General features: G+C 41.1%; 2 protein-coding genes across 8 annotated transcripts in view; one reads left to right on the top strand and one right to left on the bottom strand.

Annotated features, from left to right (window-relative positions):
- GTF2H1 (general transcription factor IIH subunit 1) overlaps positions 1 to 12,466 on the bottom strand; it is a 32,386-nt gene extending 19,920 nt beyond the window's left edge. Inside the window, exons 1-2 of one of the 3 annotated variants that reach the window (XM_069073092.1) lie at positions 12,161 to 12,466; positions 319 to 487 (exon numbers count right to left, since the gene is read on the bottom strand). In XM_069073092.1, the coding sequence (XP_068929193.1) occupies positions 319 to 472 (154 nt within the window). In that variant the 5' untranslated portion in view covers positions 473 to 487; positions 12,161 to 12,466. Of the gene's footprint in view, positions 1 to 318; positions 491 to 11,842; positions 11,962 to 12,160 lie in introns of those variants that run through there. The other 2 variants (XM_069073083.1, XM_069073101.1) reach the window with 2 other exon arrangements.
- A 156-nt stretch (positions 12,467 to 12,622) lies between these two features.
- Positions 12,623 to 26,620, top strand: part of HPS5 (HPS5 biogenesis of lysosomal organelles complex 2 subunit 2) — a 41,262-nt gene continuing 27,264 nt past the window's right edge. For 2 of the 5 annotated variants that reach the window (XM_069073068.1, XM_069073078.1), the window contains exons 1-6: positions 12,623 to 12,758; positions 18,304 to 18,474; positions 20,643 to 20,753; positions 23,045 to 23,109; positions 24,304 to 24,496; positions 25,082 to 25,215. In XM_069073068.1, coding sequence (XP_068929169.1) covers positions 18,367 to 18,474; positions 20,643 to 20,753; positions 23,045 to 23,109; positions 24,304 to 24,496; positions 25,082 to 25,215 — 611 coding nt within the window. In that variant the 5' untranslated portion in view covers positions 12,623 to 12,758; positions 18,304 to 18,366. The other 3 variants (XM_069073072.1, XM_069073071.1, XM_069073075.1) reach the window with 3 other exon arrangements.

Here is a 26,620-nt window from a genome sequence, read left to right on the forward strand (position 1 = left end):
AGAGAGAGAGAGAGAGAGAGAGAGAGAGAGAGAGGGTATTAACAGCTGTGAGCTGAACTGTTGTTTTCCTGGCTCCAAGGCTGGCTCTTTCTACTCCTCCACGGTGCCTCTTCAAGTACATCATAGTTATTTCAAATGTGATTGCAAATATAACATATAACCTTTAAAACCTGTGCATTAATGGATCTCTTCTCAGAATAATGTTTTTAAACGCATAAAATAAAATACATAGGACCACAAAGGAGATGAATTTTATTAAAATACAGTTATCAAAGTGTTAAAAAACCCCAAATTTTCTGCTTTAGATGAATGACTTACATTTAATGTCCGCGTACATATGGCTGATTGTAAACCTGTCTTTGCCTTCAGGTGCCCAAGCTATCCTTTCTGCCATGAGGTACAAGGCCCCATCCTGCTTCTTCTGACGCACCTTCTTTACAATCAGTAAAACTTCTTCTGATGAAGTTGCCATGCTGGCTGGAAGGTGCTACTGGAGAAAAATGAAGGCATGGTTACCCATTTAAGTCTGATGTTAACAAGGCACAAAAATGTTGCTCTTCTGGAGCAACATTTTAGACATACTTGTGTAATTTTGGTTTCTATAAGTTTTTAATCCCCCCCTTTTTTTTTTGCTTTTTGGAGGGCAATTGGAGTTAAGTGGCTTGCCCAAAGTCACATGGCTACTAAGTGTGTAAAGTGTCTGAAACCAGATTTGAACTCAGGTCCTCCTGACTCCAGGGCTGGTGCTCTATTCACTGTGCCACCTAACCTCCCTGAACAGTTTTTAAAAGCAAATATCTAGTCTGTTATCAATCAATACAGCATGACTCTTAGGCTGTAATTGAGCACAGGTATCAGTGACAGTTATTAATTCACTCCATATAAAACCCATTCTGTTCTTTAAGATTATAAATTCAAACAATTTTAAAAACAGTGCAGCCCAGTGAGCTATGCTTTTTTCCATCTGAATTACTTCTATAGAGATACTTACATATTTCTGTATATTCTCTGCAAGCCATTATTTATTGTACTTGAGATTTACACAGCCACTCCCTAAATACTGGGTATTTGGGTGGTTTTCTGGTTTTTCCTTTTTGTTATTATGTATAAAATTGCTACAGACACTCTTGTACAGCTTTTAAAAAATAACGTATTCAGAAAAATTAAAGAACTTGCCCAATGTCAGTCAGTTTGTTAGTGGCAAAGGTGAGACCATAATTCAGGTCGCCCAAATCCCAGGCCCCAAGTCCCCCCGGCCTGTTTGAATCCCATATTGCTTATATATATATATATATATATATAGTTCCATGCTATGTCTCTAAACAAAACTCTGTCTGATACAAGACCTCAAATCTTAAACTTCAGGGACTGAATATCTACTTTATGCTTCAGTTATGTTTTCCCTATCTTTTAATGATCAAATCTCCATAACTACATGGTATTTACTGATTACACTTAAAATTTCTTAACAAGCTTTGTATATTTCAAGTCAACTTCTTTCTCAGTAAGATACTACCTAGTTAGTCTGGGTGCCATGAGCCCAGAACCTGCAGCTGTAGTATTTACAAGGTACATTTGTATCTTGAGGGTGGTGGGATAGGTGTCTTTTTATATCCTCGCACCTGGTACAGTTTTCTGAATGAAGTAGGAACTTAATGTTTGATAAACTGAATTCAACTGTATCAATCCTCAAAAGCTGATATAGTTAGCAGCAGTACTAGTCTTCAAGGCTGGAGTGGCTTTTTTGGAAGGGCAATTCTAGATGGCTTCTAGATGTCTCTGGAACTGGCTCATCAAGTTATTTTTAATGGGTTTCCCCTTCTCTGCCCATGCTTTGTTCTATTACTGCAACATACTAGCTGCTCAGCTGCAAGATCAAGACTGTCACTGGAGCCCTTCCAGAACACTCTCTGGAGATAGGCTTTCCTTTAGGGAGTATCTGGAGCCTATCTATTTCTATTCCCACCTATGAACAAAAGCCTACAAAAGCTCCCAAGGACCAGGATTCCAGAAATATCCTAAGATTTGCTGTATACAGTAAAACCTGTAACCATGTGAGAAAGGAACCTAGGGGATTTAGCCATCTCATATTCCTATCTTTGATCACATAAGACTGTATTTAATAGGTCAATGGTCACATATGCAGATTTAGTACCAAGTTACACTGTTTTCTTCCCCCCCAGAAGCAAATAAAAAGTGAGAGGCTGAAACCACCACTTGACTCACACTTGACCATTTGCTCTGTGGTGGGTGGGCACTGGGGAAGAACTAAGGACAAGCTATAATGCCTGTCTATCCTCACAGACCTCTCACAGTCTAGTAGAGAATAATAAAATCTGCAAGCAACAGCAAAGGTTAGAATGTTAAAGTACAGTAAAGAGAAATACAAAGTGGTGTTGTATTTCAGAATACAGTGCCCTGAAGTACTGAGGTGTGCTGGGTGTGTGGAAAAAGGTACTGCAGACATAGGACAAGCCTCATCTACCAAGTATGGGGGAAGGAAAGTTCAGGCTGTAGTCAGGGATTAAGTAGTCTAGTTTGCTGGGGTAACAGAATCACAGCTCAGATAAGAGGACACAAGGATGAGACCAGACTTTTTTAAGTAAAGTGGTGATAATTTTCTAGTTCTACCATTAACTAGCTATCACCCATCACTTCACTTCTAGGGCTTCAGAATCTGGGAAACAATGGAGTTGGAGCAGATGATTTCTATGGTTCATAGTTATAATACTAAAAGCACAATAATCTTGAGATCAAAACTATTCATTAGGGAGATTAATCTGAAAGCATCGTGAAAGGCTGGAGGTAGCAGGGATGAGACAGGAAGTCTAATTAGGAGGCTGTTGTGACACTAATCTAAGGGATGAGGGCCTGAACTAGGAGAGTAGTGATGGGATGTGAGAGACCCAGCAGAAAAAAAGAGAGTTCAGTGGATAGGGGAGTAAAAGGAAGGATCAAAGAAGACTTGAGCTTTGGACCTGGGCAGCTGGGAAGGTTATTGCACCCTTGAATTAAAATGGGGAAATTACAAAGAGGAAATAGATTTTAGGGGTAAATGTAATTTGAGACAAGCAGAGTCTGAGGTCTGAGCTGGTTACCTAGGCAATAGGAAATACTGGAACAGTTTGGGAGCAATTATCAAGGCTAGAGATATAGATACCATCTAGATGTTTAATAGCTGAGGCCATAGGAGCAGATAAGATCAGCAGGTGAGAGAACATATACAGAGGGAAGAGAGTAGAGAACAGAACCTTGAGGTAGAACAATTATGGGTAAGGAAGGTAAAGGAAAGCTAGTGTACAAGTGGTTGGATCAAAACCAAAAGGCATTTATCATATGCCTAAATGCAAGTTCAGGGATTAAAATTTACATTCCCTTTGGGCACAGCACCGGCAGGAAGGGGTGTGATACCCCATGAAGAGGGGGAGGGAGGGGCAGAGAGGAGAAGGAGGGGGGGGAAGAGAAAGCAAGCAGTCATGATGCCCAACTGGAAGTTCTCTACTCCCAGAGGACAGGGAGGTGATGCCATGACATGCAAGTGAATTGGATTTAAGTGAGGCAGGGCTGTGTAAAGTCACCAGCCTCACTTTCTCCTTTGGAGCCATCTGAGTCCAGTGGCAAGAGATAGATCAGGACAACTAGAGAAGGCCCTAGATGCAGTGAGAAACCTTGGATTTTCAATCTAAGGTCTTTAATAGGTCTCAGTGTGACTGAGGCAGGGCCCATTCAATGATTAAAGTTGTTTTGGTTTTTTCTTTTAAAGACCAGCCTTAACTCCGAATCACTCTGGTATCAGACCAAGTCATATGCAGTCACTGTGCCTGGATTGGCTCAGAATGAATGTAAATAATAATTGTTTCTGTTTTGACCAGAAACCCTGAGGATCTTCCCCTCCTAGATCTTTTTTGAGAGGGGACAGCAGGGTAATTGGGGCTAAGTGACTTGCCCAAGGTCATACAGCTAGTAAGTGTTAAGTGTCTGAGGCCAAATTTGAACTCAGGTCCTCCTGACTCCAGAGCCAGTGCTCTATTCACTGAGCCACCTAGCTCCCCCCCCCCCCGCCTTTTTTTTAAAGAGGCCATTCATGGCCTAATTTTTATTAAGCCTTAATCACTGAATGGATGCTGCCTCAGTCAAACTGGGACATGTTAAAGACATTAGATTGAAAAGGCCAAGGTCCCTTACTGCATCTAGGGCCATCTCCAAGTGAGGCTTGGTGACTTTGCACAGCCCTGCCCCACTTAAATCCAATTCACTTGCATGTCATGGCATCACCTCCCTGATGTCATGGTCCTCTTTGAGAATGAAGGAGAAACAGCAGCAGCAATATGCAAGTTATTGTCTTTCTCTTCATCTCTCAGAAATCAGGAAAGAGTTTCAGTAAGGGTGGGTGATTGATAGTGTCAAATACAGCAGTCACATCCAGGAGGGTGAAAAAAAAAGTCACTGGAATTGATGATTAAAAGCACGAAGAAACAGTTTCAGTGGTGGTGGTAAACTGCAACCTCACACTGCAAGGGGTTGAGGATTGAATAGTGAGAAAACAGGGTTAGAAATACATAGCCTACCCTTTCAGAAATTAAATTTTCTTAAAAAAATCAATTCTCCCTCCCCATTGAAAAAAAAAACAACCAAATTCCTTGTAATAAATATGCCTAGTCAAGCAAAATAAATTTGAGCATGGGCCACGTAAATACACACACACATATGGCTACCCCTTTGAGAAGTTTGGCAGTTTATGTAAATGCGTAGAAGACTGAACAAGCAAGTGCTTGCTGAAGCACAAGGTCTTGGAAGAAGCAGGAATGGAGTGGACTGACAGGGTAAGTGGAAGGCACTGTGGGTGCCATATAGCAAAGATACGGAGAAATTTTGAGGGTGAAAAGGAGAAAAATTGAAGTTCAACCACTACCATCTCAATGATATAGGAGGTAAAGTCAACTTCTGAAAGGAAAGGGTAAATGTAGAAGGCTGGAGACTTGAGAAGAAAGGTAAGTTTGGTACCATCAAGGAGCCTGCTTGTGACAACAAAAATTGAAGTGATATGGAGTAGTGGATGGAGAGCTGGCCTCAGAGCCAGGAAGGTCAGAATTCAAATCTCACTTCTGACAGATACTGGCTGTCACCTCCTCAGTGCTCTAAGTACCTCAGGTGTAGCCCCTATCCTGCTTCTACCAACAGTCATATAGCCTAGCAGGGGTGGGGAACCTTCAACTTCGAGGCCACATGTGATCCTCTAGGGTGTTTGACTGAATCCAAACTTCACAGAACAAACCCCCTTAATAAAAGGATTTATTTTGTAAAACTTGGACTCAGTCAAAGGCTGCACCTAAGAACCAAGAAGGCCACATGTGGCCTCAAGGCTGCAGGTTCCCCACATCTGCCCTAGAAACCACTAATAAAATTCACAGAGTTCAGGGGGAAAACAGGGATGGGGATTCAGTTCTCAAAAAGTTGTCATAAAAAAAGACCGGGCCCTAATAAAAATGGAAGCATAGTGTTACACATGTTAAACACACACATTTTACAAAATGAATGGTGGTAGTGACCTTGGCCCTTGCCATGGCAGGAAGTGGAGGTGAGTAGACACTGGGGGTGGGGTGGAGAAGAGAAGTGGATGTGTGCAACTTGTGAGCAGGACCAGGCCTCCTTCACTTTCAGCTCCTACTTCACCTGAAGATATAATATAAATATGGTACTTTACCTTGACTGAGGACCTGAGGTTTCTTCCTGGCAGTGGGCGTAGAAAGGTTATTTGAAATCTCCCTGTTGCTTAGAAGATACTATGTGTTCTCTCCTTTCAAGATGCTTTTTTTTTTTTTAATCATTTCAAGGTTCTCTTTAATTCTTAAAGCTTTCCTTTTGCATGGACTGCTTGGCATTTTTTGAATGAGGATGTGTAAATATGTTTGGAATGCTGAATGAGGGTTTTAAAAAATATAGTAAAGTTCACAAATATACAAGATCAGCAAAACACAACCTCGCAGGATAACATATGGGTGAGCTGAAGTAGCCATAGCTAATGCCTGAGGTGTGTCTGTTTTGTGTAGCTCAACAGGGTTGTTTCTGAGGATAGAATCATGCACAAATGTGTCTCCTAATATGTCAATCTCTTAGGAACAAATCTCTGTTTCCAAAGCAAGTGTTAGAGCAAACCTGACTATGATGACGTATCAAGCACTTTAAGGTTAGTACAGCATAGTCTGATTCTCACAACAACCCTGATATTTTATGGATGGGGAAACTGAGGCTTTGTGGCAGGTGATCTGCCAAGGTCACACACCTAGTAAATGTCAGACAAAGAATTTGAACCCAGCTCTCTCCTAACTCCCTGCTAGACATGGTTTCCAGTATGGACTGCCTCTCTGTGTCTCTAGTGAAGCTTAGAAAACAGATGAAGAGGTTGTGGAAGGTTGGGGATTAAGAGAGATGGAGGAAAAAATCGGGAGGTAAGGGAATTTACATTGTTAGTGGAAACTACAATGAATTGGTTCATGCTGGGTAGGTAGGGAAGAAAAGGCAGAAGTAGATTGGTGGAGTGGTAAACAAGGATGGACTAAAGGTTGAGAAGAATGGTTGGAAGGCTTAAGCAAGCAAGTGAAGAGGTGAAATTCACAACTTCACACATTGGAAGGAAAGCAATTCCAATGATGATGAGATTCAGTACATGGCTGTGACTGTGGCTGTAGTGGAATGTATATGGAAGAAGTCTGTGTCATTCAGAATGTTATAAAACTTTTAACCCAGAAGTCTGGGAGGGTTATCACTCCAGTATCTAACTTACAGAGGATGATTTGAAATTATAAGAAGGGTACTCATACTTAAATATTATGTACATATGTGTTTTCTGTGATATATCTGGGCCCTGTTCTCTACAGCATCTCACACCAACTCCCTATGTTCAACTATCATCTTCATGTAAATGGTTTTCAAATTATATGTCTAGCCTTTTAATTTGCTTTCTGGACTCCATTCCCAAACCACTAGCTTTCTGCGGCACATCTTGACCTGGAGATCCTGCTTGTGAATCTAAGCATGTCCAAAAGAGAATTCCCCCGCCTAAATGTGCCCCTCCTTCAAACTTCTTTGTTTCTGTTGAGGGCACCAACACTCCACTAGTCACCTAGTAATTAATTACCTCAGTCATCCTAGACTCTCTAGATTCTTTCCTCAATGCCTCCCCACCATCCAATTAATGACCAAGTCTTGTAGATTCTACCAAAGGCACCATCACTACTCCTGAGGACTAAAGCAGCAGTCTCTTAACTAACTCCTGTTGCCATTTCCCCCCTCCCTCGACATTCTTCAGTGGCTGCTAATTGCCTTTATGATACAGTTTAGTATTTAAAGTCTTTTAAATCTGGTTCCCACCTATCTTTTCTGACTTATTACACATTACTTCTTATATGGGATGGTCTATATGGAAAGAAAGAAAGGAAGAAGGCCAGATTAGTAAATACTTAGTGGTTCAATTTGGCTGTGGAATATGACACACATACAGGTATATAGTGAAATAAAAGGTGAAAAGACTGAAACCAGATTAGTAATGCCCTTAAGTAGCAGGTTAAGAAGTTTATACTCTTTTATGGGTGTTGGTGAGACACCGAAGGGTTTTGAATGTAGAAGAAATACAGTAAGACCCAAGGGATGATGGTTCAGATTTAACAGAACCAATGGGGCTATCCCAAAGGAATTACAGGCATTCCCTGGATTGTTTCTTGGCAGGGTTGCTCAGGCAGCAGTTAGCTCTATGTTCAAGGCCCAACCAGGGTCTAAGGCAGACTTCCAAAAGATAAAAATGTATGTACATTAACAGGTCACCATAACAAGCAAACATTCCAGAAAATCAAGAAATTTTGACAGGTGTGTAAAGAGCACAGAAAGCAATTGGAGCCAGCATAAGAGACTGCAATAATAATCTAGGTAAAGGTGATATGGACCAGGGTGGTGGCAGTGAGGGGGAGGAAAAAGGAGTGTGTAAGAGACTACAGAGACAGAATCAAGAGGGTTTCACAACTAAAGAATAAAAGATGCCAGAGGGCTGGGCTTGAGTGACTCAAAGGATGGTAGTGCCACACATAAAGAGAAACAGGACGAGTAAGTGAAAAGACTAATTTAATTTTGAACATGTTGAATTTGAAGTCCTGATGTAATGATATCTAGCAGACAAATGGAATGGGCTAATGGAAGTGGTGAAGTAATGGAAATGAATGGTTATCACCAAGGGAGAGAGTTCAGAGAAAGAGAAGAGGGCTGAGGACAGTCTTAGGAGACACCAACTTAGAGGGAGATGGAAGACAAACCATTTTAGCAGATGAAGAACAATCCATCAATCTAGAGCAGAACCAGCACTGGGTAATAATTAAATAGGTGGCTAGTAGTGCAGAGGAAGAGATTACAGATGAATGTGAAAGTGGAAATGACTGATGAATTATAAAGTCCTACAGGATAGAAGGGGAAAGAACTGAGGACACAAACAGAAGGTTTACAGATGAAAAGGAAGGCTGCTTTATCTTCTGAAACTAGAGAAAAGTAGAGGATTAGTGATGATATTGTGTCAATCCCCTAAAGAGGAAAGGTCCAAATGCCTAGTGACTTGATCCTGGGATGAGGAAACCAATGAATTGCTAACTGTAGTATGAAGAATGGTGCTTAGTCACTAATGGTTCTTGGCATGTCAGCTTGGTTCAGCAGATAAGAGGGAATGGAATGATCTGCAAGCAGAGGTTCAGGATAATAGAGCGAATAAGCTTGGAATACCCATGGAGTAAGGACAGAAGGGACAGGCCACAAAAAGGATCTATTTGCCCTGTTCAAAGGTCTGTAAGGGCATAGATTCAGGATGAATCTTTTTTCCATAAATCACCAAATCAGTGACAGCCAAAATATGATTCAGAGGACCAGTCAGAACTAGAAGTAGGGTGAATACCTTCATTTGGTGCCAAAATACATAGACCTCTAAGGCAGGCTGATAGAAGTAAAAAAGCCTGAATTTCAGGAGAGGTAAATTTGGGGCAAAGATAGGGAAGAATCCTTTCCCAATGGGAGTTATGGGCAGGGACAGAGTGGATTTGACAAAACTTAGCCACTAGGCTAAAGGTGAGGAAACTTATAAAGCCCCAGAAATGAGGCAACATAAGTTCCTTCTTAGTCCGGGTATAGGACAGAATAAGGAGGCCTAGGGAGGCGGATTACCAGAAAGGCATAAAACTGATTCAGCCAGATGATTCCACAACTGTGGGACTAAAACTAAACATAAAAGGTTAAAAAATGATCTAATGAAAATGACAAATGCGCTTTGAACAGTAGAGGACTAGGTTTGATATCTAAGAATCTTTGTAAACTGTGGACAATTAACCTTTTCATCCTATGATTATATTCCTCTCCCAAACTGTAGACTGTTTTGAAAATATACCATACTGTGTATTTCCTTGCTGTGCATTGAAGTAAATAACCTATTAAACGTCAAGAGCTGATGTGTTATTATCAAGAATCAGGGGAATCAGAGATGAAGAAAACCTTTCAACCTTCTCTTTGCCAGGTACCTGGAGTTTGAGAACTCCTAGTAAGAAGTAGCAGCCGCAACATGAAACCTGAAAGAGCACCAGAGAGACGGCTTGCTAATGGAAAGTACAGCTGGGTTGTGAAGTGCACTCCTCAGCACCAGAGCAGAGCAAAAAAGGTAGTGCTGAAGCTAGAATCAAATCTTGCTTTGTGATTTTCTAGTTTCCGGATTACTTAGGGTGATGATTCTACTCTTTAGATCTTGTAACCCATTAGTATTTTTTTTAAAGCAATTGGGGTTAAGTAACTTGCTCAAGGTTAGACGGCCAGTTATTTCTGAGTGTGGTGCTAAGTATCTGAGTCCAGGTCTTCCCGACACTGGAGCCAGTGCTCTTACTCGCTGTGCTACCTGGCCGCCCCAACCCATTTATTTTCATACCCTGACAGAGTAAGAATATAATTGTTAACTTTAGACATTACCCGTGTAAAATTTAGAGAATCAGTCCTGGTTAATAAACTTAGGACCAATATGTGAAAATTAAAAAAATGTAAAATTCTCAAAATTAACAGTCTATTATATATAAAGACCACCCATCTTAGAATGAAGATTTCTGGTCTTCTGAGTGGTAGACATTATGGTATAACTGCCAAAAGTTAAAAGAACCAAAAGACTCATCCTAAGTTGTTTCTTGGTAGGATTACTTGGGTAGCACTTAACTCTCTGTTCAAGACCCTACTCCTTCAGAGTTTAAGGCTGTCTTTCAAAAACTCAACTGAAAATAACATATATGTTGATATAAGCAAAGCATATGTTCTAAAATATGGCTATATAACATAACTAAAGGATTTGTTATAGGACTCAGCCTCTTCCATTTTAACTACCAATATCTGATTTACACCTAAGTATTAGCAACACCTCTATTGTATAAATGAGGCGTATCTCTATCCATTTTAGCTTAGTCTTCCTCATGCATTGGGAGGAAAGCATTACCACATAGTTCTACTTATGAAGATTTAGTATGAGAAGGATACTAAATTATGAATATTAAATTCTTGGATTTTATATTTGTAAATTTCTTTTGTTCATATCACTTTCAGTAAAAGAAAAGGGAGAACTAGCTAAATTTTTTTTTCTAAAGCAAAGCTGATTATTGGCAGAGAAGACTTATTTCTTCCAGTACAAAAGTTTGGTATCTAGAGTTCTATTTGATGGTAGGAAAAATAGTGGGATCATCATGAAAAATTAGTAAACTGATTCAACATTCTTTAATGAAATATGAAAGAGAATAAAATGTTAGATATGAAAGTAGTAACCAAAATCTCCAGCTGCAACTACACAGAAATACAAAATAGTTACGCTAAATGACAAGAACAATAACTGCAGGACCAGGCAGTACTCATCAACCATTTTCATTCTGCAGCAGAGGGGATGGGGGAGGAGAGAGTCTGGCAAAGGGGAAGAAAGGGAGGGACACAAACACCAACACATAGTCTGAAGAGGTGGCTGGTTCGGAGGCTAGACAGTTTGCATTACCACCTTAAAAGAGAATAAATGGTGATAATAGCCACTTAGCAAGCTTAGGCAGAAAAGGGTTAGAAAGTCAGTGCCCAAGTCATAACTGGAGCAGGTCTTACTTGTTAAGGACAAGTGTATTTTATTGTAAAGGGGTAGAGGAATGGGAAAAGGTTAGTAGAACGGGTCCAGCAAAACTATTGGGAGAAAAGGATTTGCCAAACGTTAAAAGTCTCTACAATGGGATAGAGACTTGGCCCAGCGGTTGGCACTGGGTTTGAGAAGCAGACATGAGTAAGACTGGAGTGGATGAAGATTTAAGTAATGCAGAAGGTGCTTATCTGGAAGCTCTGACCAGGATGAGGAATGGCTGGAATGACCTTTTATTTATACTATCATTTTTCCCCAAACACACGCTAACTCATTCCACTTTGCTACGAGCTCAAGGGTGCTCTCCTTAAACGGATCATTCTGGGTGGATCTCTGCAGTCTCCTAGGTAGGACTCGGCAGGAAAAGTTGCCACCATGTCCTCCATTTTACAGACGGAAAGGCAGGTGAGAGGCTAATCTCGGAGCCTCCCAGCCCTCCAGGCGGCGCGGGCTCGGGCAGCCCTGGAACGTTCCACCAACTCTCCCGTTGGGAGCTAACCGGTCCTTCCTATGTCGGTGGGGCCCAAGACGAGCGCGGGCCTGGGCAGAAGCGAGAGGGTCACGGACCCCTGGGCAGCCTGAAGCCCTGGGACTCCTCAGAACCATGTTTACAGACGTACATGGGATCCTAAAGCAAGCCAGTTAACACCGAAACAGAGTCATCTCCGTACTTACCAAAGGTTTTTAAACAGAGTTCCCGGACCCCAAGCAAAGAAGTCCTGACTTCGAGGGCGGCGGGGCCCGAGGGCCTCTCACCTGGGGCCCTCGGGACAGCCGCGGCTCTTCTCCCCTCCGAGCTCCCTATTCGAGCCCCTGGCGGCGGGAGGCCTGGGCCGCGGCTCCCCGGGCTCGGGGCCTGGAGCTGCGCCGGCTCGGGGCGCTCCCCGCCCGGGGCCGCGTGTCTGGGCGCCCCCGGGGTGGGCACCCCGCTCCGGCGGCCAGGTTCGGCAGCTCAGGTGTCCTCTGTCCCTCCCCGGCTCCCTGTGGACGTACCGTGCAGGAGCCCCGGCCCGGGCCCGGAGAGAGGGTCGGTGGGGCGAGCTTCTTTCCGTTCCTCTCTTCACTGGCGCTGCCTGGCTGAGCCCGGACTCCCGCTGCCGCCGCCTCCGCTGCTGGGGGGTCTAGCCTCCTCCATTGCTGGCTGGGAGGACACGGGGGGCACGTGACCGGAAGCAGCGAGGCGGAGCCGGGAGGCCACGTGACAGGGAAACACAGCCGCCATGACACTTTCGCTTCCCCCGCCCACCCACCTTCAGGTTCTCCTTCAGTGGCACCTCTTTCCAACGGCAGTCAGTAGTGAGACCCACAGCTGCCGGTGCGGCCCCAGACGACCCCAATCCACGACGCCCCTCACGCCTCAGCTCGAGCCAGGCCCGTCCCCGGCCCCCGGCGGCTTCAGGCCGTGGGGGAGCGTTAGCATGGCCTCGGCCCGAGGGGGAGGGACCGCGCGGGAGGGGCCTTGTCCCGTCTGGTGACGAGGGAGCGCTGGTGACGTCCATGTCTGTGCGCCCGACGCTCCAGATTGACGTCAGCGGGGTGAAGTTGGATCCCCGAGCTACCCGGCTGGCTGACTGTTAATTTCTAGCGCGCGGTGAGTGTTCCAAAGACCCCACGGCGGTGCACGGGCCCGTCTCGGGGAGGGAGAGAGGGAGGGAGAGGCGCGCGGCCCAGAGCTTCGAGGCTGAGAAGTTGGATATCCCCTCCCCCCCTCCCCCCCACTTTCTCTCATTTCCCCTTTTCCTCCTCAGTCTTCCCTTCTAACCCGACCGAGGTTGAGGCCTGGGGAGGGCGGGCTGTCTAATGCACCCTGTGCGAAGGCGCCCCTACCCCTGGCTCGCTCTCCCCCCGCCCGAACGTGGCATTTAGGATGCGTTACCCTTTAAGAGCTTCGCACTTGGTCGTGTCATTAGAGGGTTTGAGTAGTGGCTTGATTACTGCCACGTCCTTAGGACCGCAAGTCCGCGGCTGCCTAGTGTTTGCAGACGTTAGCTCTGGTGCTGAGCGGGTCAGAGAACTTGTAGTTACGTGAGATGAGCCGGTTAAGTAAACTGGGTGGCTCCAAGCTCCAGCCTCATCCCTAGTGTTTACTGACTAGCTTGCAGTTTTACCCGATGCAGATCTTCCCCGTTTGATATCTGTACTCTGATGTGTAAACCTCGACTTTCCCACCTGCCCTATGTAAAATTCCATTGCTCCATCCTGCCCAGGTAACTGACACCTACATAAAGTTTCTGAAACCGCCGCTACGGATGTGCGGTGGGTCTATGCTGAGGTCTAGGGGTGCTGGGACCCCGAAATTCAAAGGCAGGTCGTGCCTCCAATTCGACTCAGTCATCTTTCAGCCAGAGATAAGGTTTATTAGAACACCTGTGGGGGGTGGGCGAGATTTTAAGAATCTCGGCATTCCTGATGCTGACGAGTGGGCCAAATTGAATCCCAGCACTTTCAGAAGATGGAATTAAGCAGTGGCGGCAGGGTGGGGCCAGGTGCAGACTATGAGGGCCACAGTGAAAGGGAAATTAATTAATTGGGAAGGGCCCTTTGCTCCAGGTAAATGCCAGGGCCTCGGGCCATGGGGGAAAATCCAGAGCTTTTCCTTTTGGGGATCCAGATCCCAAAGACATGGTCTTTTCCTTTTAGGGGTTCAGATCCCATCCCCATCATATGCTGACCATACAATAAATCATTTATTAAAATGTCTTCTCCTGTTGATAAGTATGATTGTTAACAGTACCTATCAACACATCCATGAAAATTTTTATGTCATTAGTGACCCCAATAAGCCATCTGCCACAACCTCCAACAGAGAGAAGAATCTCTTGTACTGCCTCCTGGAACTGGCATTTTCCTGTCTTTCTTTGAAGCCCAATTAGGAAGTGGATGGAGCCAGTTGCCTTCTGGGGCAGCCTGAACCACATTTGAATAGCTCTAATTGTTAAGATGTTTTGCCTTAAATCGAGGCTAAATTTGTCTTTTTTCTCTACTTCCACCCATTTCTGCCCTCTGTGGCCAAGTAGTACAAATGTAACCTACTTCTTACCTTATTTGTCCTAAATTCTTCCTTTCCTCCTCACTTTCTTGCTAAAATGGCCCTTGCTAGAATTAGAACCCTTTCTCATTCCTCCGTGGTGTCACTGTCTTCCCTCTGCAGTGATCACACACCTTGTTTGAATGGAGTTCCTTGTTCCTCTGCCTCATTCCGCTGAATTCCTGGAGAGGAAGGCCTGTTGCTTTTCTTTGTGTCCCCAGCACTAGTGCAGTGACCTTTCCTTGACCTGACAGACTGTCCCAGAAATGTGAGAGCGGTTGACCATGACTGTCCTAAGGCTCAAACGCCCTCACTTCCTTCAACTAATATTAATATGGCATGAATTCAAGACCCCTCATCAGTCTAGTTACCCTCTGATTTTAATAGTAGTATAACATAGCGTTTACATAGCACTTTAAGGTTTGCAGAACTCTTTAAGAATATTTTATTTTCACTTTATTCTTGCAAAAACCCTGGGAGGTAGTTGCTGTTATACCCATTTTTACATATGAGTACACTGAGACAAGTTAAGTGACTGGCCCAGGGTCACAGAAGTAGCAAATGAGTCAGTGTTTGGATTAAGGTCTTAGTAAATTCAGGTCCAACTTTCTATCCACTGACTCAGCTAGCTCAGTGGTCAGTACTTTAAGGGAACCCTCTAAATTTCCTTAAGTACTGTTAAGGAGTACAAAAGGAGCTGAAGGCTCCCACACTCTTCTGAGAAGTTTGGTCTTTTTAAAATGCCCTTTAAATTTTTTCTCCTAAAAAGGAAGAGACTTTGTTTATTTTTATAAATACTTCCTTAAAGTTTGTGGCATTTTTGCTGACGAAGGAGGCCTTGTTCCTAGCAGTTTTATTTTTTTGTAACTTCCCTAAAACTCTGGCTAACCTGTTTTTTTAAAACACTTTAAACACATCTTGAAACCAACAAAAGTTTTAAAATTGTTCATGAGCTTCCTTAGAAAATACTAATGTCTTAAATAACATTTTGTGATGACTAAATATTCTTTAAAACTTTGAAGAACGGGAAGCAAATTTAGGTATCCATTAGGTTCCAACCTTATTGTCTAGATTTAATATCACTTAAGTATGTCCAAACTTGCAGGTCTTTTGTGCCCACCCATAGCCTGGGGTAGAGGTGACAGTGGATTGACTGACCACTTGGATTTCACTATTTATCAGAGAATTAACAATATTCTTTCTAACCTTGGTCCATTTCCTTGTTAAAATCCATTTGTTCTGTCTTAGTCTATAAGTTTTCTATACAGGAATTCAGCAGAGTCATGATTTCATGAATCCACAAACAAGCATTTCTTAAATGCTTCCTTTGTAGCAGCTACTGTACTAGGTGGTGAGGATGCAAAGAAAAAAAAAAGGAAAGGAAAAAAAAGAATCAGTCCCTGCTCTCAAGAGCCTTACATTTTTAGAATAAGCCCTCTTCTCATTATAATATTCATTCTCATTACTTGTTAACCAGTCAGAATTGATTGTCATCCTCAGGAACAGCTACTCTTCCAAGGGTGGTTAAGTATTGAGTGGGTTCCATGAGGGGTCTTTGGTATTTGAGGGTGTCACTGACTCCTTTTATTAATTAGTGCTAGCATGATTAATAAAATGATTAATTACCTAGAAACTATGTCTCTTGAACTTTTTATATGTCAAAATAAAATTATTCTAAAAAGTGGTCATTGTCAAAATCAGCTGGTACTGGATCAAAAATAGAAAAATGAATCAATGGAACAGATTGCATAATACTGAATTAGAACCAGAGGCTTATATCTGGCCAGTGTTGGATAAATTCAGTACTACAAATTATTGAGGGAAAGAATCATTCAATAAAAATGGGGATGGATGTATGGATATACACACATATGTGGTGTGTGAATATATGCATATGTGTATATGTATGTGCACACATGTATGTGTGTATGTTGGTATGGCAAAGACTATACTTAAATACATAACTCCACACCATACACTAGAATAAATTCTTTTTTTGTTTGATTTTTTTTTTTTGCTTTTTAGAGGGGAGAGCGCAGGGTAATTGGGGTTAAGTGACTTATCCAAGGTCACACAGCTAGTGTCTGAGGTCGGATTTGAACTCAGGTCCTCCTGACTCCAGGGCTGGTGCTCTATTCACTGCGCCACCTAGCCGCCCCCATTAGAATAAATTTGAAGTGGATCATCAGTTTAACTAGTGTAGCATAATTGAGGCAGGAAAACTAGATTAGGACCAGATTGTGAAGGAGTTAAAAAGCCAAGCAGAGGAGTTTCTTTTATCTTGTGAAGGCAGCAGGGAACCCTTGGAATTTATAGAGTATGAAGAATGACATGCTTAGATTTACGCTTTGGGGGAAATCACTTGGGGAGGGGAGCACTTACATTGCAGAGGGGAAGAGACTTGTTGCAAGGAGACAGTTAGAAACTTATTGTAGTAATCCAGATGATGGAGGCTAGTAATAGAAGTGCTGGTTCATTTTCCAGGCTTTACCAACATGTTTCAGCTGCCTTTTTTTCCTTCTACCTCTGCAGCCTCTCTCCTATTGATGAATTTCTGGAATCTTTATTTTGAGGAAAGGCCCAGACCAGGTACCATACCCTCCCTATTGGTTTCATTGTCATTGATCTCCATGCCAATATAAACCTTCATTATCTAGAACTTAAAGAAGCATAGAATTTTTATTGTAGGGACTTCTTGATCTTCCACATTGTGAAATCACAAATTCTTTATATATTGATGACAGCCCTTTTGTCTTAAGTTTATTTTATTTTTTTTAATTGCTTTTTTTTGGGGGGGGGGAAGGATTGGGATTGATTTGCCCAAGGTCACACAGCTAGTTAAGTGTTAAATGTCTGAGGTAGAATTTGAACTCAGGTCCCCCTGACTCCAGGGCTGGTGCTCTATTCACTGCTCCACCTAGCTGCCCCATATTTATTTCCTTTCTACTGGCCAAACTCCTCTCCATCCCTAACATTACCTGCATATACACATTTGAACAGGCCATATGCTTAAATACCCCTCAAACAACATGGATTTCAATGGGATACTCTTAAAGATGAAAAACCCTTCCAGCATTTAAAGGAATGAAGCTAGGATAATTGTTGGGGCCTTGTCAGCACCCTTTCAATATCATACCATATAGTACCACCTCTGATGTGACCTCTGATACAAAAGTAGAATGGGATTAGATTATAAATGACCTTGAAAGCCTATCTGAAGAGTTTGGAATTTAACTTTGGGTCAGTAAGGAGACACTGAAGGATTTGTATCAAGGCAGTAACATGACAGCGGCAAATAGTTTCTTCCACTAAAGTTCTCCTTTGTTTCTTCATGGACAGAGGTATCTCTTGGTTCTGGAAGTCTGTGCCAGTGGAAGGAGTATGGGATCTGGTAGGTTTGGCTGGTCTGGAACGCTTTGGGGTGTGAGCTTGGTGACGGAATGTCTGCTCAAAGACTGACCTAGCCAAGAGACTTCTCCCCGATAAGCTGCAAGGTTGTAGAGAAGTTGTGATCTACAGTGGTGGAGGAAGTGTCCATAATAATGAAATCATATATCCTTGATGTATTCGGGTATGTTATTTCCTCAACTAAATTATAATCATTTCAAAGACAGTGACTTTCTTTTTTCTTTCCTTTGTATTTATCTACTCTTTAAAGTAGACATTCAAGAAATGTATTTCAAATAATTGGATTTGGAGACAGGGTTCGGTGGCTCAGTGGATAGAGTGCCAGGCCTAGAGTAAGGAAGACTCATTTTCCTGAGTTCAAATCTGGCTTCAGACATTTACTAGCTGTGTGACTCTGAGCAAGTCACTTAGCCCAGTTTGCCTCAGTTTCCTCATCTGTAAAATGAGCTGGGAAAGGAAATGGCAAACCACTCCAGTATCTTTGCCAAGAAAATCCCAAATGAGGGCACAAAGAGTAAGATATGACTGAAAAAATCCCTTAACACTAGGGTTTAGGTTCTGATTCTGCTACTTATCCCTTATGTGACCACCATAGGCAAGTCATTTAACTTTTCTAGGCCTTAAATTCTTCCTTTCTTAATTGAGGCATTAGACTGAGTGATTTCTGAGCAAATATTCCTCTCATGTTATATCTTTTCAGGTAGAGCTCCAGAGTGAGGAATACTGTATCAATTAAATACTACCAGTTTACATTACTAGCCAGATGACTTTGGTGCTAGGAATACCAGAGGCCTCTAGCCATGTCCTGGCAGAGTTTGAGTCTTTGGATCCATTGCTATCTGCTCTTAGGCTGGATTCCAGTCGCCTGAAGGTGAGTTTCTTTATCAAAATTTTATATTTGTTGAGTATTATCAATGATCTGAGTACACCATGGAACAAATATTTATCTTTCAGTTGTTTGTTTAAACAATGATTCTTACCTGTCTTAGAAATACTGCATATCCTTCTGAATACTGAGGATGTTTCTATTCTTAAGAGTCATCACTTGATGTTGATAGCTTCTCCTTTCAGAGTCTGAATTCAACAAGTATTTAGTAAAACCCCCCTGTTTACAAGTCCCTCTGCGTGGTATTGGGAATCCAAAGACAGAATGAGAAAGAGCTGTTGCTGTCATAGAGCTTATGTTCTACCAAGGTTGGTGTTGGGGAAAGGTGTTAGAACATCTACAAAGACAAAAAAATAGAAGATATTTTAAGAGTGGGTAGAGCATTAACAGCTAAGGGACTCAAGAAAGGCTTCATAGAAGAGGTGGCAGCTCAGTTGAACTTTGAAGGAAGTTTAAGGATATTAAGAGACAAAGGGGAAGATGGAGTATATTCTAGGTGTGGGAGCCAGTCTGTGTGAATGAAGGGAGATAGGGAATGTTGGTTTTAGGGAAGAAGAGCTAGAAGGCTAATTTGATGGTAATGGAAAGTATATAAAATGAGATGTCTGGAAATATAGACTGTAGGTAGACTGAAAAGTTTTAAGTGCCCAGTGAGGAGTTTCCATTTTGTCTTATAGACAATGGGGAACGACTGAGAGTTATTGAATAGGTGAGTGACATGCTTACTTGTGTTTTAGGAGGATTATTTTGGCAGTTGTGGAGGATAGATTGGGGAATAGAGAGATTGAAAACTCAAAATTGAGTACACTTAAAAAGAATTTTGTAGTAACCCAGCTGAGGGGCTGATGAGTCTAAAATAGAGTGGTGGCTGTGTGAGTGGAGAGAAGAGGATGAGAAAAATGTTGTGTTGGTAGAATTGGTAAGTAAGGCAGAATGAAGAGTTTAGAATATCTCTAAGGTTGTGAATTTGGTGCTGGCAGGATGGTGAGACTCTTCAGAGGGAAGGGTAATGGATTCTTGTTTGGACATATTAGGTGCTGCAGTTTTGGATTTGAATGCATCATGGTTATTTCAATTTCAATTTCCATTGCCCACGGGGTAAAATGAAACTCCTTAGCCCAACTTTTAAGGCCTTCCCAGTCTGGCTCTGACTTGCCTTTTTACCTTTATTTTGCCATGCCGCCTGCCTTCTGGGCACTCTGTTCCAGCCAGACTGGATTGCTAGCTGTTTCCCCAGCTCAGCCCCTGTCTCTCATCCCTGAATTTTCAGGGATCTCCCCACAGGTTTGGTATGTATTTCTTCCTTTTCTGTCTCTTTCAAAATTCTGCTCTTCTTTCAAGGCTTAGCTCTGGTGTCATTTCCCCTTTACCTTCCTGCCAGCTAAAAGTGTTTTCTTCTCAGCTTTTCTAGAGTATTATCTGGCTTTTTCCTTTTCCCTTGTCACATTTCACCATATTTGTTTATGAGACTCACCTCAACATTCCTGTCCCAATATGCTAGCTTCCATCTCAAGGAGAGGAATTTTGTTCTTAAAATATGTTGCCAATAGAAGGTGCTTAAAAAATTTGTTGAACCAAATTTAATAACTCTGTACTATTTGAGAAAACAGGAAACATGATTGACTATAAAATATGACAAAAATATACCTTATTACATTGTAGATGTTAATAAAATATTACTTTGGTAGGCTTGTTTCAGAATAAGAAATCAGATGGGCAATAAATTGCAAAAACAACTGTATTGACCACATTCCTGATAGTGTAATTTATTTAGGTGGCTGTGGTTATGCTAATTTTGACTCCAATAGACCATAAGCTTCCTGAAGTTGGAAATTGTCTCATTTTAGTATTTTTATCCTCTAGCACTTACCACAATACTTAGCACATAATGGGGGTCTCAATTGCCATCTTCTACAGGAGGTCTTTTACTTTCCCTCCCCCATTTCCCTCTATGGCTGTTCTCATCTACTCTGTGTATCTTGTATGTGCTTAGTTATTGACATGTTGTCTACATTGCTAGAATATAATCTCTTTGAAATCAAGGATTGTTTCTGGTTTTCTTTGTACCTGCAGCCCTTAGCACAGTGCCTGGCACATAACAAGAGCTTGCTTAAGAAATTGTTATTGGTTGATTGATTGATTTGTCTTTTCAGTGTACAAGTATAGCTGTGTCTCGAAAGTGGCTGGCCCTGGGCAGCTCAGGAGGAGGACTCAACCTCATTCAGAAAGAAAGCTGGGAACAGAGACTTCTTCTTTCCCACAGGGTAAGATGAGAGAAATCCTGCCACACCCCTGACTCAGGAAAGCACTGAGAGAGCTCAGTTTGTCTCTGAATTACTCAGCTTAGCACATAGGAAGCACTTAATCAATGGTGCTTCCTATCTGGTTAAGGATCCTATCTCACTGAAGGTAGTTATGACTGAGCTCTGAGAAGACATTTTGGCTTTGATTTCTCAGTATGTTAAATCGAACCAACAGTATTTATTGAATATTTACTGGTAAAGCGCTAACATAGGTGCTCTGGAGATATTAAAAAGGTCTTAGATACATACCTTGCAGGAACTTAGCATCCAGTACATGGAGAAAGAGAGAGAGAGAGAGAGGGAGACAGACAGACAGACAGAGACAGAGAGAAAATTTAGAATCTTTCATGTCTGATATTTGAGTCTATAATAGTGATGCTCTTTAATTTATTACCTGTGTCTTCACTTCTTATTTGCTGGATTATCCATCTCCCGTCTCCTAACTATGGATACCCCTAACATTGTCTTGTCTTGTCTCATCTCAACATCTCTCAGTGTTCTCCTAGATTCACTTATTATCTTTATGCAAATGACTCCCACATCTGTATGTCAAGCACTACATTCTTTCCTAAACTCCGTTCTGGCATTACCATTTTTCTTCTCTTAATCATCTCTTAATTCAGCATGTTCTAAATAGAAATTATCTTTTTCCTTAAATTTCATTTCCATGCTATCCTTTCTATTACCTAAGTTTGAAACCTCAGAGTCATCTTTGATTCTTTCTTCACCATTCATATCCAGTAAATTGTCAAATCTTACTGATCTTTATCTAAAAGATCTTTCTCAATTTTCCTGTTCTTTCCACACATAGCCACTACTCTAGTTTAGACTCTATTCATCTTCCAGTTGGTTTCTCTTTTTCTGTTATCTGCCTTCTACAATTCATCCTCCCCATATGTAGCTGCCAAAATAATCTAATCAAGGCAAAAGTCTGCCCTTATCCATCCTCTGTTCAAGAATGATCATTGATTATTTATTGTGTCTAGGATAAAATTCCTCAGCCTGACATTTTGCTCCAATCTATCTTTTCGGATTTATTTCATATTTATTTCATACTGATCTATCAGATCTTCTGTGAGGTTTGAATTCCTTCTCCCTTTTCCTTGTAGTCACATAGGCAGCTGGGTTGTTTAGGGGAGAAATAAAGAATACGATTTCAAATCATGACTCAAACACTTACTTGCTGTGTGACCCTAGGCAAGTCCCTTAACTGATCTCAGCCTCAGTTTCCTCATCTCTAAAACCTTACTTCCTAGGGTCGTGAGGATCACACATACAAAGCACTGGAGACTTAAAAGCTTTATTATTATTATTATCTGTCTCCCATGCTTAGAATGTATTTCTCTCATTTGTCTCTAAGAATCTTTTAACTTTCTTGTTCTTTGTGTGTCCTCTTCCCCAATTCCCTTCCTCTCAAATGAACTTTGTTAATATTTCTATGTATGTGTTATATTGGGGCAGCGAGGTGGTACAGTGGATAGTGCACCGGTCTTGGAGTCAGGAAGACCCAAGTTCAAATCTGGCCTCAGACACTTAGTAGCTGTGTGACTCTGGGCAAAACTCCGTTTGCCTCAGTTTCCTTGTAAAATGAACTGACGAAGGAAATGGGCAAACCACTCTAGTACCTTTGATAGGAAAATCACAAATGAGGTCATGAAGAGTTGAGCACTGCTGAAATCACAATAGCAGCAACATCATCATCGTCAACAACAAATGTGTTGTATTTCCTCCCACATATTGCTGGTAGAATGTAAATTCTTGTAGTCAGGGGCTGCTTTTAGTTTAGTTTTTTTCTACCAGTCATAGTTCCCTGCTCATATTCTCTGCAATATCAGACTACTTTTTTGTCTTACCAAAGAAGCCAGAAATTTAGTGGTGATAAAGACTAACTGTATATATTCTCAGTAGGCGTGCTATTTGCTTTTGAGAATTGAATGTGAAGCATATTTGGAGGGAGAAGAGTGAGAGAACTCATTCTTTAGCGCAGACTCTCTTAATCTTGTGGTAAATTAGACATTTTAGACTTCAATCTGTCTAGTGTGTTTCATATAATAATAACTAGTATTCATGTAGCACTTTGCATGTATTATCCCATTTGATTCTCATTAAAAATAATTTCTATTACTGGGGAAAAAATGTACAGTAAATGGAAGAGAAATGTGATATTACCCCCATATTGGAAGCTAAAAGCAATGTTCTTTACAAACTGCACATCATAAAGACATTTCTTGCTTTTTTTTTTTTAACTTTAGGAAGGTGCTGTTTCTCAGGTTGCCTGTTGTTTACATGATGATGACTATGTTGCTGTAGCCACCAGGTAAGATTTTTAAAAATAGTAATTTTTCCCCCCAAATTATATGTTAAGACAATTGTTAGCATTCATTTTTACAAGATTTTGAATTCCAAATTTTCCCCCTCCTGCCTTGCCCTCCCCTCTTCCTAAATGGTAAGCAGTTTGATATAGGTTATATATGTGCAATCATGTAAAACATATTTCCATATTAGTCACAGTTGTGAAAGAAGAAACAGACCAAAAAAAAAATTCATATAAGTGAAAATAGTATACTTCCATCTGTATTCAGAGTCCAACAATACTTTATCTGGATGTGGATAGCATTTTACATCATGAGGCCTTTGTAATTGTCTTGTATCATTGTATTGCTGAAAAAAGCTAAGTCATTAATAGTTGATCATTACACAGTGTTACTGTTACTTTGTATGATGTTTTCCTGGTTCTGCTCATTTCACTTTGTGTCAGTTCTTGCAACTCTTTGCAAGTTTTTCTGAAATCTGCCTGCTCATCATTTCTTATTGCATGGTAGTATTCCATTACATTTATATACCACAACTTGTTTAGCCATTCCCCCATTGATGGGCATCCCCTCAATTTCTAGTATCTTGCCACCACAAAAAGAGATGTTATAAATATTTTTGCATACGTAGGTCCTTTTCCCTTTTTGATAGGAGGATGTCTTAAAAGTTTTCTTATCTTTTCCAAATAATTAAAATAGCCTTTTAAAAAAAGCATTGAGATATAATTCTCAGTTTTTGGACTTGGAATGGGGAAGTCAGATCGAACCTCCACTTTAAGATTTCTGGTGATGGAGGATCTCGCCCTATGCTTTTAAATTTGGAGTTTGTTAATGAGCTCTCAGATTAGTCACATCATTCTTTTTAATCATCCCCCTCACTTGACACCTTTCTTCTTTATCAAAATCAGTTGTGTTTGTGTCATCAGCATTTCATTCTTCGGAGCCTCCCATATTTGTTGGTATATAAACTTTTCATATGTTCATGCCATGGGATCCTGTTGGTCTAATCTCTGAAATCTGAAATTTGATTTTCCAAAGTTTAGGATTCAGAGTTTGATTTTCCCCATCTTGTCTATTCATAAGATGGTGGGTGGGGTTGTGGGTATGCTTTTTAGTTTTCAGAAACTCTTATTTTTAGATACTCACTGTCATGATTTTCTGTGTTGCTAAAAATTTTTTCTTTTTGACTATTCTCTTAGTCAGGGTTTTGTAGTAGTTTGGGAATTAAATCAGGAACGTCGTGGGAAACCAGAACGAATTTATGTATCTTCAGAACACAAAGGCCGGAGAGTTACATCTCTCTGTTGGGACACAGCTGTTCTTAGAGTTTTTGTAGGAGACCATTTGGGAAGAGTTTCTGCCATCAAACTCAGCACATCCAAACAAGGAAAGGTGAGAAACAGTTCTTTTCTTTTTTCCATAGAGCAGAAGAGTTTGGCTTGGTTTATAATCCCTGAAATAATGGGAGAGCTTTATAGCCACTATACACCTTGAAGAAGTGGTAAGAGTCAAGTTTAATTTTTTGAATGGAGAATGGTTAGGAGACAATATATACAGGGTTTTTTATTTTTTAAGCAATTGGGGTTAAGTAACTTGCTCAAGGTTACACAGCCAGTTATTTTTGTGTGGGTGCCGAGTATCTGAGGCCGGAACCGATCCCGGGTCTCCTGACACCGGGGCCCATGCTCTTACTCACTGTGCCACCTGGCCGTCCCTTAGGTTTTGTTTTTTAAATTTTTTATCAAATTATTTATTTTCTGTGAAACTTTTGATTAGGAACTGAAATCCTCATAGGATATGGGACTTTTAAAAATTGACATTTTGGTTTGTTTTATTTTCTTATTTTGATATCTGAAATTTTGAAATTGGAAACTAAAAGGGAACAATGTTTTAATTATAGTATTTAATTATTCTGTGATGAAATAAATTTTTATTTTCTATACCCCTCTTCTAATCCCCCTCCCCTCAACTATTTAGGCAACTGCTACCTTTGTGATGTTCCCAGTTCAGACAATAACAACAGTTGACTCTCGAATAGTACAGTTAGATTATTTGGATGGAAGATTGCTTGTATCTTCACTCACTCGATCCTTCTTATGTGATACTGAGAGGTAAATTTGGTTGCAAAATACACTATAATTTTTATTAGTTAAATAGTGGTTTAAACGAATCAACAAATACTTTCCTTTAATTTTATTTGTCTTTTTGTTTTTCATGAGGAATAGGTAGATGTTTGTCTTCCAGATAAATTTTTCTCATGTATGCTTTTGATACAGTGAATGGTTTTGGAGTTCTCCATACCCACTAAAAAAACAGGCTAAACAGTATGTTCTTGATTATCTGCACAATAAAAGGGAACGTGGAACCATGGAATCCTATAGGTGGAAGGGAGATTAACTAGTAACTCCTTTAAAATCTAGGTTAGTGGTCCGGTAGCCTTGACTTCTTCCCAAAGACCAGGAGTGCTATGAAACTCATTTCCTAAGGCAGTCCATTCTCTTTTGGAGCTGCTTGGACAGAGATGAGAAAGCTTGGATATGAAAATGGAAAACCTTACCCAAGTAGTAGACATTCTGAAAAATAGAATTGAGCAAATAGAACTAAAAACTTATTAGAACAAATCCTAACAGAGGAAAAATGCAAGGGTGAAGGGGTCAGCTAAAACCAGGTTGTGGAGGGCCTTAAGAACTAGACTGAGAGCTTTGTACTATGTACTTTAGGCTATATGGAGCCACTGCATTTTTTTGAGCAGGGGAATAGAATGATTAGACTTGTCCCCTAGGAAGAATATTGTGGCCACTTTATGGAGGATGCAAGACAGAGGGAAAGGACTGGAAATAGGAAGACCATTTAAGAGGCTTTTACAAGGGTGTTGGCTATGTAGAGAGAAGGGAATGGATGAGATGCTGTAGATATAGAATCAATAGAATTTGACAACTGACCTATTTGCTTATAAGAGGGGCAGAAAGGAGAGAGAAAAGTCAAAGTGGATTCAGATACAGTGAAATTGACTCTGTATACTTTTTTGTATGCATGCTGTATGTCTCTAGGAGAATAGTACACATCTAGAAGATAATTATGGGAAGCATTGGTAACATAATATTTAAAATGATTATGCTAATTTTTAATTAGCAGTAGGTTTTCCCCACCATTTATCTCCAATAACTTTTTACTGTTACTTCCGAATAATTCAATTTAATTTATTAAGCATCAGGGATACAGAGACAAAAAAGAAATAACTGCTGTTCTCAAGGTGGTTAAAAATAACTTATAAATAAATGTAAACTATGTAGATACATTTTTAAGGGGCCATTATAGGAGTCTTATATAGGAGTTTTCACTTAAGCTTAATCTTGAAGAGAGCAGGGGTTTCAGCAGGTGGAGGTACAAAGAGAGAGAGAGAGAAAAAGAGCCTTCCAGCTTTGGGTGACAGCTGGTGCTAAGGTATAGGGGCAGGAGGTGGAATGTTGTATGTGAGGAGCAACATTAGGCTGGTCCAAAGAGGGAAGCACTTGA

Source organism: Petaurus breviceps, unplaced genomic scaffold, assembly GCF_028583685.1.
Source record: "Petaurus breviceps papuanus isolate PSGF00001 unplaced genomic scaffold, PetGlider_PUasm1.0 140, whole genome shotgun sequence".
Classification (NCBI taxonomy): domain Eukaryota; kingdom Metazoa; phylum Chordata; class Mammalia; order Diprotodontia; family Petauridae; genus Petaurus; species Petaurus breviceps.